The sequence below is a fragment of the Rhododendron vialii genome, chromosome 13a (genome assembly GCF_030253575.1).
Source record: "Rhododendron vialii isolate Sample 1 chromosome 13a, ASM3025357v1".
In the NCBI taxonomy this organism is placed as follows: domain Eukaryota; kingdom Viridiplantae; phylum Streptophyta; class Magnoliopsida; order Ericales; family Ericaceae; genus Rhododendron; species Rhododendron vialii.
Genome location: NC_080569.1, coordinates 30,067,685 through 30,083,762, shown reverse-complemented (window position 1 = coordinate 30,083,762; position 16,078 = coordinate 30,067,685). Strand labels below are relative to the sequence as shown.

At 40.6% G+C, this 16,078-nt stretch overlaps 1 protein-coding gene across 1 annotated transcript; it reads right to left on the bottom strand.

The window, feature by feature from the left end:
* Nucleotides 1-890: 890 nt before the first annotated feature.
* LOC131312481 (BTB/POZ and MATH domain-containing protein 4) lies at nucleotides 891-15,934 on the bottom strand. Its single transcript, XM_058340253.1, has 4 exons — nucleotides 15,336-15,934; nucleotides 13,993-14,335; nucleotides 13,529-13,805; nucleotides 891-1,331 (listed from the first exon to the last, which is right to left on the bottom strand). The coding sequence occupies exons 1-4, from the start codon at nucleotides 15,725-15,727 to the stop codon at nucleotides 1,144-1,146; spliced, it is 1,200 nt and encodes a 399-aa protein (XP_058196236.1). The 5' UTR covers nucleotides 15,728-15,934; the 3' UTR covers nucleotides 891-1,143.
* Nucleotides 15,935-16,078: the final 144 nt, after the last annotated feature.

The following is a 16,078-nucleotide window of genomic DNA, read 5'->3' as shown; positions in this document are numbered from 1 at the left end:
AGCTGGAATAAATGTAGATGAAGTTGCTGTCACGGCAGAAAAACATCTTGCTAGTAGTACTACTAATTAGTCAAACTCTCCTTTTCAAATGGAGAAGTAATTCAAGGCCAAACTCCAAGAATAAAGAACCAGTTCTAAGGTATTTGTCGACCCGCGATCCACAACGTTGGATCAATCTGTGTTCGTCATCAGTTCATCATCCAAAATGCCCGACTCAGTACCCAAACATTGCGTAGTCAAAATGAAATGTCTAGTGTTTACAGAAAGACATTCAAAAACTTAATATATTAGCTCTATCAAACTTATCATAAAAAGGGGAAAAAACAAACAAAAACATGTCTAGATTGACATCTAAAATTTACACAAGAAGGTCAGCACTCGTTTCACAAGATTACCAATTCCATCACCTTCGTAGCAGTAAACATCATGGCAAGATCACAAAAGGGAATGAACGGCGCCAAAACGTAATCAGTTAGCACGTATATCAGACACAAACAATAGTTTTTGCCTAAAAGAGAAGTGCTCCAGATATAACTTCTCCTTGACGGGATACAATATCGAACCATTACGCCTAACCCACCATTCGGGGTTTTCTTTTGTTGACAATTGTGATACAAGAAAAAAAAAAAAAAAACATGGCAAAATATTGGTGTGCCAAAGTCGGCCTCAACTCGCTCTGCCTATCCTGCTACATAAAGCTTGCATCACTGTATGAATATTATGCAATTACAGTAAGCTCGATTAACGATCAGCATGGTATACGGAGAATGAGGCACATGAAACAAACCCAACTCCATACAAAGCAGCATCCCCCATCTACATATACATACATTCCTACATAAAAAGCTAAAACTGCTTCTATAAGGAAAACTAAAGAACAGGGTGGGGACTTTTTCCAATATTAGAGATGGTATACCATATGCCTCAATAACAAAAACAGTCTTTATGTCAGCACTGGTAAACTAAAGTTCAGCCTGATCCAGAAACACCACCATTATACATTCATGAGAAACATATCAGAAAGCATACAATAGATGTTTACAGTCTATCAACATTGTCAGCATTTGTAGCATACCACCACCATTTCTTTTGCCAACGTCGCCGTCATTATACAACGAACAACCACCTTTCCTGAAGTCAAAATCAAGTCCTCTGCCTCAGCCTCCTGCCACTGGTATCACCACCATCCGAGAGTTGGGCCCACACACTTCGTGACTTTCCGCCCCCACTACTACAATCCTCCTCACAACCAGCCACAGTCTTCAAGAGCTCAGACTGCAGTGCCGGGCAATTTTCTTTAAGATACTCGAACCCGTCAGACCGCATAACAGCTGCGATACAAAATCCAATTATAGTACAAAACGAATGTTAAATGCATAGGAAATGTTATGATAATACGTCATGATCAACAAATTGAACAGAAGAAACCTAACGACAAAGCATGACAAATGTTTTGAGCTGCAGGCATCCTGCAATCTTAGGCCAAAGCATTCCACGACCTTTCATTTCAAGGAACTTGTCCATGGATGGGTCACTAATAAAGATTGGGAGCCTCTATCCACAGAAGTCATCTTCCTAAATCCCTTCTCTCAAAGTCTTAGTATCACTTTCTTAGCTCCTTTGCCATCAAATGCCTCATTTTGTAACCCCTTCCAATTCTAAAACAGTTTAACAAACATCAACTTTAATATGCTACAAGGCATAGCACGACATTGTTGAAATTGTTACATGGCCTTGGATAAACTCAACCCCAAAAGCTAGCTATTGAAGTAAGGGTGCCCTCACGCTTCTATACTTCACATAGATTTGGTACCCAAGCAATGTGGGATTTCGCTTCACACCTCATGCGCGTTGTGCTCACGCGGCAACACCTGATTGCAGGGTAGAGACCAGCACCCTACCCATCCCCATACCTAGCTCTGATACCATTTACACGGTCTTGGTAGAACTGAACTCCAAAAGGTAGCAATTGAAGTATCACACTTGTATACTTCATATTACTTAGGTACCTAGGCAATGTGGGACTTAACTTCACACCCTTACTCATGCGCAACTTGCTCACTCGGCAGCACCTCCTGCGTGTACGCCAGAGACGTGCACCTTACCTCTCTTTGCTACCAACCTTTGATACCATGTTATATAGGGTAGAACTCAATCTTAAAAGCTAGCTATTAAAATGAGGGTGTCCTAACTCTTATATACTTCCCATGCAAGTGGTGCTACGGCACCGTTTTTGTTCCACTGCCTCGGTTCCCGTATTTTCCGAATTTTTCCGCGATCCCACGTCGAAAACCTAACTCATTTTTCCTCGCGAACAAGCCTGTATAAACCCCTTGCCTCCCTACTTTTCAAATCATTCAGAACTTTCGTTCAATACACCTAAGAGCTAGTTGAAGTTTCCTAGCATTCGGGAAGTTAAAGCTTTCTCTATGCCATTAGGCTGCTGAAGGCTTCTTGCATTTTGTTCAAGTACTCACACTTCGGTAACTCGTATTGATTTTTGTTATTCATTAAAGTTGTTCGTTGGTACTTGTTTAGCTTATATCTTTTGTTTAATTCGTTTTTAGAAGCATGTTTCAAACTAGAGTTTCTTTCGTTTCTTGCTAAATGTTGAGTGAGTAGTCGTATAGGTAGGGTCGCGGGGTGATTAGCACACCGTGACCAGGTCGGACACTTCCTGCTCCTGCTTCTCAATAATAATGGAAAGGCAATTTTTGGTTAGTAAAGTACTTCCGTTAGACGAACCCGGGCATTGTCGGAGCCCATAAGGGGCGGGGAACGGGGGACCAAAACTTGTTCTCTACCGCGCATGGGTAGACGGCAACCATAAAGGTTCGCATCTTTCGAGTTAGCTTTTTCTCTCTAAAGTCAAATGTTTTTAAAAACACCGAATGGAGCAAATAAGTCCGAGACTGGTTGCGAGTGCTATGACCCCTACGACTGTACCTCATTTTAATTATTTGAAAAAGTACAAACAATTTCTTAAGTTTAGTTAGATCTCAACATCGAATACAAAGGGTGGTTACCTAAGATCCAGTTTAAACAGTAACAACCCAAGTTTTGAGTCAACACACATCACCGTCTTTGTGGATTCGACTCCGGTCTTACCGGATATTGTGCTACATCGGTCTCAGCCCTACGCTTGGGGCAACCCATTAATTTAGGACCAGGATTTCGTCAAACAGCAAGCTCTCCAAGATATAGAGATCACTAACTCTGCGGCCTTGTCCCAATCTACTTCTTGGACTCCCAACACAACCAGAAGAAAACAATACAATATCAAAACCGGAGTGAGGCAATTAGCTAATCGAAAGAAGGTTTAAGGATAATTAGGGGATGTAAAAGACATTAGGAATGGACAGTAAACGGGATAAATAGAGAGAGAATTGAACCAATAACATGCATAAGGGATCCATTTGCAATGGCAGTAATAATAGGAGCAGAAGGAGAAACACAATGACTAAAAGCGACAGATCAAGGGTTACATGATGACAAAAGCTTGAATCAATAATTGAAATGGTGGGGTGGGGTAAGATACTTGTGGCATAAGAACCATGCAAACCTAAGTGAGTAGTAGTCAAGGCAGAAGCTTGGGAAGAACCCCCTGAATAGCTGCCATGAAAGCCCAATATTGCTTGATACTGCTAATATTGCTCAAACGTGGGATAAGAGGGGACACCACTGGAGGTAGGTGCTGCTAAGGCTAAAGGAGGGCGAGAATGCTGTTGTGGTGTCTGAAGAGCGGAAGAAATAGTTGAATGAGAAGTATTTTGGCCTTTTGGCTGGACAAGCTTAGGGCCCACATGCTTCCAATGAACCTTCTAGTGACAATAGTTGCACTCAGCCATAGCAATTTGAGGCTTAAGCTTGCCCGTGACCTGAATGAGATGGGATGCCGGAGCAGGCAGAAGAGGTGCCGAATATTGACTAGACGGGGCAAGCGCCAAAGATAGACCGTGCGGGAGGTGCAACACTAGCCACTTTGTACCTTGTTTCTACATCAAGAAGTTCATGAACAACCCCATCCATTGAAGGTAATGGAGAAAGGTGCATAATCGCCCCACAAAGAGGCTCAAACTGGGCTCGAAGAGCTATGAGAAACTGGACGAGCCTCTGTTTCTGACGATAGGTAATGTTGCACGTAATCATCAAGAGACAATAATGCAACTGGTTCCATAAGGGCCAACTAATCCCAATAGCTAGTCATTTCATTATAAAACTCTTGAATAGATTTATCCCCGACTGGCATGGCGAATAGACATCTCAAGCTCATATTGCTTACCAAAAATTGACTCAAGATACTTACCTTACAATTAATTACAAACCGTAGACACCCAAATTTGGACCCTCTAGAATACCTTTAAGCAGTTGCCAATAGGCTCCCCAATGATGACAGAGCAAAACAATTAATTACTAACCGTAGACACCCCAATTTGGACCCTCTAGAATACCTTTAAGCGGTTGCTAATAGGCTCCCCAATGATGACAAAGAGCAAAACACTCTGTGAAAAGCTAGGAACAATGCTCCTCCTGTGTTTTAAAACCCAAGCAAAACCTTTTCAAAATCAGGGCGAAACGCTCAGACGCACTAGATAAGCACTCCGGTCCAAGGTGGACTAGAGCGCTCAGGAGTGACCAGGACCTGGGTGCTCTGGTCAAACCTGAGCGCTTAGGACCACTGGGCACACATGAAAAGCTGAGCACCTGGCAGACCATTTTCTGCTGATTTTAGATGTGCAGGGGCACGTCTTACCCCCTCTCTCAAGCAAAGTGATGATTTCCTTTGAATGTGATGATGAGATTCTTCTTATCACCCTTTATGTATACATACATGTGCTTGAGAGAGAAAAGAGGAGTTTTTCTGGGCAAGAAGAGAGAAGTGAAAGCTATTTTCTTGTAGGAAATACTATCTTAAAGAGAAAGAAGTTGAAAGTTCATCTTTCAAACCAAGTTCTCAAAGCAAATCACCTTTCCATACTCCAAAAAAAAAAAACCTTCCATTCACTCAAACACCCTATATTTCTCAAAGAAAACAATCATCCACCACTGTTTTCAAACATCCACCACCCAAAGAGCACTATTTCAAGCAAAACAAAGGTAGAAAACCTTTGTAATCACTGTTTTCTCATCCTAAGGGGAGCCGCCGGGCTCAAGTCAATTCCTTGTACTAACCCTGAGCTTAGCTGGCCATTATTGTAAACAGAAAAGAAGTTCAAAAACTTCTGAGCTCAAAAGGACCTGAGCGCTCAGATTCATTGTAGAGCACCCAGCTCTTTTTCCTTAAGCCCCCGGTCAATAATACCAGTCAGATTTAAGTGTTATTTTTGGCTTGCTAGCTGAGGCTGTTAATATTATGTTCAGTCCTTATTTTTAAAAACTCCATTTAAAGCTTCAAAGTTCATTTTTCTTAGTGTGAATGTTATATACACTCTCTTATTTACTAGTTCCATCTGTCTTTGAACTGTTGTAAGGCTCACACCTGAGCACTCAAGACCAGTTCTTGAGCACTCAGGAGTGGTGTTAAGCGCTCAAAAGTACTTTTTATACCAATTTATGCATTGTAAACACTTGTTTCAAGTTATTGATAGTTTCTAGGTGTGCAATGGCCCTTCCAGAGCCCAGAGTAGTTACTTCAAAGCCTACAAGGAAGCAAGACCTGAGCGCTCAATAGGGGTGACAATAGTAGTATCCTGTTTTGATGCACACTCTATCATATGCTATCTCATCCTTTATATCATAGTTGTACACTGTTCATACACTTGCACGCAACTTGTTTACTGGTATCACTCCCCTTTATTGTTCCCCTTCCCCTATTTGATTTAAAAGTTAAGTTGCAAAATGTTTTAAGATACCACAAGCACTAAGTAGAGACCGACCCTCGCGTCGGGCGAGAGGGGTGTTGTAAAACCCTTCCCCTCTCATAACCTCGCTCCCGAACCAATGTTGTCTTGGGTTATGACGGACAGGTAAAAAGAAAGAGTCTTTTCCGAAATAAAAGTGACAGATGTCATTCAAGTTTGGTTCCTTGTGTGGCGAACCAAAAACCCGGGTGGCGACTGAAAAGAATGCGCCGTTTGCAAATTTTTTCGAAACATAAAGAAAAAGGACGGTGCTCTTTGGGGCACACATACCTACTGTTTTGTGTCATACTTTAAAAAGTTCATACCGATACAGATTGCACAAAGTTATGAAACCAAGTGAGAATATTTGCATTCTTTAAATCCCACGCTGTCAAAACTCTCGAAATCCTCCTTTTTCGCATCGGAAGATCTTGAAGTTGAACCAAACACATAACCCCACATTTTTTTTAGGGAAACTTATATAAATGGTCCTCTTAGTTTCATTTGAGTCTCATTTTTGTCATCCAAGTATTAATTAAGACTCTTTTTGACTTACAAGTTTGATTTTCGTACCAAATTGGTCCAATTGATAATTTCTGTCAGCCAAACTAGACGGAAAAAAAACAAATTGATGGCAGTTTGGATATTGTAATCCGTACCAAGTTAGTCCAATTAATAACGTTTGCCCTCAATCTAATTTTTTCCATCCAGTTTGGCTGACAAACATTATCAATTGGACCAACTTGGTATGAAAACCAAACTTGAAGGTCAAAAGAGTTGCAATTGATACTTGGATGATGGAAATGAGACTCGGGTGAAACTAAGAGGACCATTTCTATAAATTTTCCTTTTTTTATAAGTAAATAATCATATTAAATAGAAGGCAATTAAGGAAATGCCGCTAGTATACAAAAAAGGCCATAGACAAAAAGGCCCTATACACCTCTATGTGCAATAAACAAGTCAAACCAATCTAGAAATTGATCAAGGGAAGGGCTACATTCTCCCTTGTCCCAACTATACAAACTATTAACCACAAAACTTTTGATTTTAAATAAAGGCTTTTTCTATTCCTTCAAAGCATCTCGAATTTCTCAAGCCAGATAGTTCACTTCAAACAAAGCAGAATCATAGTTCAAACATGCTTCCTTCTTTTTCCCACTCTAGCACCCCTCCAAGCGATTAAGAGTTCCATAACACTCCTTGACATCACTCATTGTAAACCGAACCAGTAGAACACCAAAGACCAAAGCTCTCAAGCCAACGGACAATGGATTAAAAGATGATCCACCGTCTCCGCATCCTTCTTGCACATACAACACCAATTAACAATAATTCTCCGCCTTCATATCAGGTTATCAATGGTAAGAATCTTCCCTTGTGCCACACACAAAACAAAAAAGCTCACTTTCAACCAGTGTTCTAAAACAAAGAATTAATCGGTGATTAATCACCGATTAATAGCTGGCAGGGCCTATCCGATTAGGTCCGATTAACGTTTAATCGCCGATTACTAACTAATATGCACCGATTAATCGCCGATTAATCCGATTAATCGATCGAAGGTGGTCGACCGCCCGACTAGCGCCGAGCGACTTTTAGAATATTGCTTTCAACGGTGCCGATGTTTTCCAAATCACTTGCCAAAGAAGGGCAGAGTTACCACTTCCACATAAAGTTTGGTAATAAGATTTTACTTGAAAGAATCCTGATTTTGATAGATTCCAACGCATCCCACCACCCCCTACTCCTAACCCTTACATACCATAGTTATCAACTCTTCCTACTCCCCATCGTTAACATGCCTTTGTAACCAGATGTCCCATACCAATGCCTCCTCATTATGTAAAAGATAATCTGAGACTGTCGCATCCCTATTACAAGCCAAAAGATAGATGTTCGGAAAAGCCTCCCGCAAGGTCACATCCTCACCCCACACATGGTCCCAAAACTTGACCCTTCTCCCGTCACCAACCAACATGTGAGTATTATTAGCAAAACCTTCCCATCCATTCATGATACCCCTCCAAACCTCACATTACATGAAACCCTCCCCCCCTTGAGCAATTTTCCCAACAAAGCTTTATTGAAAATCTTTAACCTTCTCACTCCCAACCTTCCTTTTCTAATGGGAGCACACACTGTATCCCAATCGACTAAATAATACTTAAACTCTTCCCCCACACCTCTCCAAAGGAAATCTCTTCGCAACTTCTCTAGCCGCTTAGTAACTGATACCAGAATAATAAACAAAGACATAAAATAAGTAGGCAAGCCAGAAAGCGTAGTCTTCATAAGCGTCGGTCTGCCTCCTTTTGAAATATATTGACGCTTCCATCCCGATCTCTTCTAAAATCTTCCACAATTGAGTCCCAAACCGTCTTTGATTTGAAAGATGAACCCAACTATAATCTCAGATACAACACCGGAAACAACACCCGCCTGCGTCGGCTCCGCATCACAAAATATAACCCCACATTCCCTAGCCAACGACAAAGTTTTTCATAACATGGGACTAATATATATAGATATCACCACTCAAATGGATGCTATGGCCTGCAATTTGTCGTCCATCATGATACTAGGAGAGAAACACACAAGTAATAGCATTTTACAACAGAATCAGTCAAACTACAAACTCTTAGAAGGTTGTCTGAGTCAACCAAGATTGAAAAGAGGATGTTGAAATGAACAGAGAACACTGCAGAACAGATCGGAGAAAGGAGAAGAGAGAACCTATAGACACTAAGGAAGTAGCTATCACACCATCAGCTAACTTCGCTCGCACATGGTGACAATCAACTTCAATATGCTTTAGTACTCTCAAGAGATATTGGATTGGATGAAATGTGAATTGCTGCTTGATTATCACAATACATATTCATATGCAATTGGCACTGAATCCTATCTCCTCTAGAAAAGAGTGCACCCATACTAACACATGACATGTGAGCCATTGCTCTATACTTTGCGCTCTTGCACAAGACCATGCAACCATTGAATGCTTCTTGTTCTTCCAATTGACAAATTTCCACCAAGAAAGACCCACATCCTGTAGCGAATCTCCTGTCCAATCGGAATTAATAAAAGCCTCAACACATAAATACCCACTAGCTCAAAGAAACAGCCCACATCCTGGATGAGCCTTCAGGTATTTCACAACTCTAAGAACAAACTCCCAAAAGACGAGGAATAAACATAAACTGACTCACAATACTAATTGCAATCAAGATATCAGGGTGTGTGACGGTAAAGATACTTTAGCTCACCAACCAAACGACGATACTAATCATCATCAAAATTAGAAAACAATTCCCCTGATCAAAACAAAAGTTGACGTAGGTATCCACAAGAGTCTCAACAGGCCTAGTCCCCAACAAATCAGTCTCCCCCACAATATACAGCACATACTCTGCTGAGATAAGCTAATACCATATTTATGCCAAGTATTGTAATATTCCTAAATCCTTGGTATGAAATTGATGTTGTAAAAAAACCTTTCAACTCATCAATGTATTTCTAATCACCACATGTAATGATTTTAGAAGATATATAATTACTTGTCCGTGAGTGAGGATAACTTAGTCTTCTTGTATCTTGTACAAAAAGATACAAAAAATGTATATATGTATATATATAATATGTGTTTTAATTAACACCCTAAAGCCTTTGTTTGGTTTGTATCTTTGGGTATTTTAGTTTTGACAGTGAGTGGAGAGAGAAATAGGGTAATGATTGGAGAGAGGGGTAATGAGTAGACAGAGATAGGGAGAGAAATGGGAGTAATAATTGGAGAAATAGGGTAATGATTGAAGAGAAAAATAGGGCAATGATTAGAAAACAAAAACAAAACAAAGTTAAACTTAAAAATGAACAAAGCCAAACACACTCTCTCTCGCAACACCATAACCCTAATCCACCACCGGAGACAGTGCCATTTCGTCACCCACTGAAAACCCTAGACAACTCACTGGAACCCCCTACAAAACCCTAAACGATCTGGAAGCCTAAAACCATTTGAAACCCTCAAAAATACAATCCACGATGACCCACAACGTTCAACAACCCTCAACGACCTCAGATCTATCTTTGTTCGCAGTCACCGATTTGTATTGAGATCGATCTCTATTCGCTCATCACCTACTATTCGCGATTTTTTGTTTGTTGTGCTCACGATTGCCTGTTGCTCTTTTGTGACTCTCATATGCGATCTGGCTGGCTGTTTATTCGGTCTCATATGTGATCTCAATTTGTTGCTTTTTGTTATGTTCATCGAACTGTTGAAGTATACTTTGTCGCTACTCGTTTTGATCTCTGTTTTGTGGATCTGTATATTGTTTCTGCTTCGGTGCTCCTGATGCCAGGGTTCTGCTATCAAGTATGTATGTGTGGCTATTCAACCACAATAAACATCCCAACCTCAACAAATCAACCATGAAACGACAAGAGCAGACACAAAACAACATGAAACAACCCAAAATAACAGATCGATCAAGAACAGGAACGATTGATAGAATATAAATCAATCGATCAAGATCAAGGGCGTCAAAGTCACAACATCAGCAAGACAGCAACAGATCGCGCAATAGACGACAGTGAGAATCCGCAACAGATCATGACCTAAGGTTTTGAGGTAGCAGTTGAGGGGTACAAAGTTGCAATCGAGGTTCTAAAGTCGCGATTGAAGGTTTTCCGAACTGAATATGTCGTGGTCTAGAGCTCAAACTGGCTACGAGTGTTTCAAAGTTGTGATCGATTTTCTAGATCAACAATGAGAGTTTCATGTACGAAGCGATGTTGGTGAGAGTTGTAAATCGACAAGAGTTTAGATTGGAAAATAGAGTGATTTCAACTCCTGAAGGTTTCATTTTTCCTTTCAGGGTTTCCGATAGTATTGGAGGGAGGTGTGTGGTACTACCATGACAGCAGACGGCAGCAGCGGCGTTGGTGGATTAGATTTTGGTTTAATGTTGGGCTTTCATACCATGACGTTTGAGAGAAAGGGAAAAGTGAATAGGGGATTAACTGCTAATTAACCCTAACTCATATACAATTGATATTATAGTGTGTGAGTACAAAATACAAAATGACTAAGTAACCTCACTCACTAATAAGGGATCCCTTAAATTGCTAAAATGCGGACCTCATAGATCCCGATCAAATTTCGATGATCCGAACCGTTCAATGTGTTCAAAACGTGATTTTTAAGGGCCCCCGCGAGAAATCAGCAAAAAATATGACTGTAAAGTGCTTGATATGAGCAATTTTTTTATTGAACCGTTCAATGAAAACTGCTCAGATCAAGCACTTCCCAGTCATATTTTTTTTTGCTGAATTCTCACGAGGACCCTTAAAATCACGTTCTGATCACATTGAATGGTTCGGATAATCAAAATTTGATCGGAATCTATGAGGTCCGCACTTCAACAAAATGCAGGATCCCTTATAGGATAACCACTGAAACTATATATATCCTAACTATGTCTTTCTGTTACTCGCTTTATTCATCTTGAAAAGTAATGTCAACATAAAGTATCACTTGTCAATAACCAACCATACTAGAGGTTAGTAATGCGTTTCTAATGAATAGGAAAGTCGGAAGATACAGTTCCCTCGCTGATAATTCGGCATGGATGCGTGGTACTCTGAAGTTTGGTTCAACGTCACAAAACGATCCATTCGCCAGCTACTCTAGTTCCCATATATGTGATGCAAGCTCCAAACAAGAAAATGCAAGGAAACAACTCCACATTGTTATGCGATTTCCAGTAGTGGAAAGAACAGGAGAAATTGGCAAATGTTAAGTATGAAGAAATAATTACTGGAGGAAGCAGTGACCTGACAAAAATAGTTGGCATGGTAATAAAAAGTTCAGCTCAACATCACAGAATGAGCATAAAGACCATTCACCAGTTATTATGGTACGTGTATGTAATGCTAGCTCCAAACAAGAAAAATGCAAGGACCAAATAAAAGATGGGGGACCCTAAATATAGAAGCAGCTAATAGTTAAGGAGCCTAACATGCAACACCTACTGCTGCTCTGTTGAGGTGCATAGAGATGAGTACAATGCTGCACAACAAAGTCTAACCCAGGTCTAAAATTTTGAGTCAACCTTGAGTATGATGACATACAGACATCTGGGAAAAAACTGAGGCAACATGGATAATAATTGCTCAGTTAAAGACTTAAGGTTTTCTCCTTTTCAGAAATCCTCCTAGCAGTATGGAATAAACAGAAATCATAAAAGACGGTATAAAATCCACCACGCTACAGAAATTCATCAGGCAAAAACAATGGCTCAAACTTCCCGATATGAATTCTACAAGTACAGCCACTGGTTCTTTGCAGGTTTCTATCCAATTAAAGAAAAATATTTACCCAAGATCAATTACAATCTACCAACGATGCCCAATCCAGATTGCCTTCTCAACATAAAAAAACCACATTGATAGCTGAATTGAACTCACCAAAGATACTACAGTGTAACAATCACCTCCGACACAACCAAATAAAAGCCATAGTAAGTACCAAACAGGAACTGAAAAACACTTTTCTTTTGGTTGTCCGAAGAGAAGGAAAGAAAAGAGAGAAAAAGGATAAAAAAATGACCTACTACATGTAGGAGCATGCAAAGCAAAATGAGAAAAGCTCCCCAAAGGTTTCTGCAAGTATAGGGGCATCCGCCGCGTCCCAATACTTTTGTTATAAGGACCACGCATCCATTAAGTCACCGGTTGGAATATCCTTATGACAGCAATTTTGAGTTTAAAAAAGAAAAGCTCTTTCTAAGGCCTAAGTAATGCAGAAAAAAAAAAACCCTAATCTACCCACCCAAACAAACACCTAATACCCTAAGTATCTCCACAAACAAACACCTAAACATTCTAATCCGTCCGAACACACAAACACCTCACCCTGTAGTCAAGTGTCATAACAAAACGTCGCCTTGCTTCACATCTAAACATAAACCACCGCAGGGACAACTCGAAACCACCTCACTTCTTCCACTAGCCTTTACAATGGAACCACTTGTAACACAGAAACACACATACACACATGTATATTTACCTATATATAGCTGATAGCACCTCTCAGAAGTTATGAGAACGCAGTTAGCGAGGCTTGCTAAGTAAATGCAAAACACAACATTTAGAATGGACTACGATTCCAAAAATAAAAAGCTATTACTGTTAAATCAAGGGCTATGCCGCATGCCTGTGATCAATGATGAAAGTGTCGTCCACAGAAAAAAGATTGAACGTGTACATTTATCAGCAAGTAACTGTAAATATATTCATTTACGTTGTCACGCAAGTATAGTGGCATTTACTAAGAAACTTGACTAATTGCTAGACATCTTTGTATTGGTATCCACAGGATCTTTTACAATAGGACATTCCAAGAGCATCATTCCATCACATACCTTAACTAAACTGGCTATGGTTATAGTCATTAAAATTATATATGAGGAGTAACAATCAGCTCAATTTACAGTTGCAAGAAAAAGTGACTAACTTGACAATGTGAAGTCAAAGCCAGAAACACCTTACATGAGCTCTCATGCATAGAAGCCAATGAAGGTTGATGTATGAAACATAATCCACTTCTAAGTAACTTCACAAGTAAGAACTTATGGAAATTATTGCAGGGAAAGTGAAAAACAATATGGCAACAATGACAATACCTGCAAGGTTTTCAGCAGCAAATCTTAGGCATGTAGTTTTTAACTCAGTGGCATGACAACGGTCTGCCAAAGCCAGAGTTTCTGCAGCAGAGTTCACTGAAATATCCTTGCATATATGAGATTCACACATCCGTCTTAGTCTTCCCAAATCATATTTATCAGCTGCAGCTAACAACTTCGCTATTAATGTGTCAGATACAGAGGATACAGATGATGAACTAGAAACTACCAGCTCATCTTCCATAAGAGCATCTCTGTATATGAAGTACAGCATTGCCTGTAAGAGTCAGAAATATTAGGACAGCAGCCCGACAATAGCAGAATAAACAGTTCTGTGATCATTTGATAAGCCAACAAACTAGAAAATAGCAGTAGTTTAGAGCAAAATACCAATAGACGACAAAGAAGGTAATCCACTGCATTACTGTAACCAGAAGAAAAGTGAGAATGAATAAAATTCGCACCTTAAAAACCTTGGGTTCCATATCAGAAATCAAAATCTCCTGCGCACCCTCTGATCCATCAAAAAAATCAGATCGAAACACAGGGGACCGAGCTGCCAATACCAACTTATGAGCATTAAATTTTTCCCCTGCCACATTGAAAATAACATCGGAACCTTCCATATTTTCCAGCAGCATACCAAACTGTGCTCCAATATCGGAATCTGGGACCTGAATTGAGTGTAGCCTTGAGCAGTCTATTGCAGAAACCACAACTCCAACGGTACAATTTATTTTCAAGCAATCATCTTTGAGATAATCTGAAGTTTCAAGCAACTGTCGTCGAAAAAACCGCTTATATCCCCTATATAATAACAATCTCAGACCAATTAGCATCTTCAAAGATAGGAAGGGGTGAAGAAAATAGGGGGACATGCTAAACTGGATGAAAAGTGTATTCATGCTTAGTCTACTTGTAGTGAAAGATGCTCAGTTGTACTGAGCAGACAATCAGCAAATACAAACCCAGGTGGGAAGTTAAATACTTTTTTTTTTTTGATAAGTAGGTGGGAAGTTAAATACAAAATTAAAAGAAAGGAAAAAGAATTCACCAATGGAAAATACAAACAAGGAGAGTCAAAGGAAGGGAGGTCTAGCTTCAGAAACATTGTGCTAAGGAAGTGGTTAAGGAGTTTGCCTATTTTTTGACTCGTCATGGCAGTGGCTATGGAGATTCCCTCTTCAGAGTGAGACATGTTATGCCATTATGTAATTAAAAGGAAATGTGGCCAATGGTTGGGGCTCTCAAGTATTCAATCCGGGTAACTCTTAAACTACATCAAAACACGTTTCTCCATCTCTTTATCCTATTGCTAATCTCTGCCTAGTGGATGGAAGATAATACATAAATGACGAAGCAAAAGCGTATCGAGTCGATACGCAAACACAATGCAAAACCTAAATCAAGACAGACCGGATTAAAGATTCCAATTATAGGTTCTAAACATGACGAGAACGACACAAAAAGACCTACCACATGGACTATAAAGCACATCTTTCCACGAATTTCTAGGCAGGTCATTCTCCTCACATACATCCACTAAAATACCACTTAAATAAAACAACTAGACTATTGCCATTACCCTGCAGTGCAATAATATAGCGGAAAAGACAGACCTAATTAAAGATTCTGATAGGCAGGTCATTTTCCTCACATACATCTACTAAAATACCACTTAAAAGAAAAGAACTTGACTATTGCCATTACCCTGCAGTTCAATAATATAGCAGAAAAGACAGACATAATTAAAGATTCCGATCGCAGGTTCTAAACATGACAAAAAAAATGTCATAAAAGGACCTACCACATGCTGCCCCGGTACTTCAAGGTGTACGGCCCGCTCTCCAACGACCGATCGAAGTGGCTGTGGACCTTGTGCTTCCCCTTCCCGCTCTGATCGAGCAAGGTCAGCTCGAACAGCGCCCTCACGTCCGTCCCCTCGCTGGCCAGCGCGATGAAGACCGACACGTACGTGGAATTGTCCTCGGGGTTCTTCCCGTCGGGGTAGAAGTAAATCGCCCACTGGTACCCTCCGACGGTGAAGTTCTCGCTGGCGATGTGCTTGCCGATTCCCATGCCCTTGGCCAGCGAGTAGCCCTGGATGACGAACCGGTGCGATCCGTTAACGGTCTCGGTGACGGACCGGGAGGTGGTCGGGGAGGACACGGCGGCGAGGGCCTTGTCGGTTTCTGACATCTAGGGGCTAGGGGTTCGGTGGGGAGGGCATGGAAGGGGTTTGGAGGGGGTGGATTTGATGGTGGAGAATCTGAGGTGGTGTCGGATTGCGGGAATCTGAGGAGAGAGAGAGAGGGGGAGGAGAGAGAGAGTTTAGGGTTACCAGGGGAATCTGATTGGTTTAAGGCTGTGTTTGGAAACTGGAAGGAGATGGGAAAAAGTAAGTACGGGAGAGAGCTTTATAGAGGGAGCTGGATTTTTGAACAGTTTGACTGGGAAAGTACACGAGGGCCCCCCTTTGGTGGCTTTGGGTGAATTTTGGATTAAAAAGTACATTCAAATTTTTTTTACATTTATTTATATTTCGTTAAA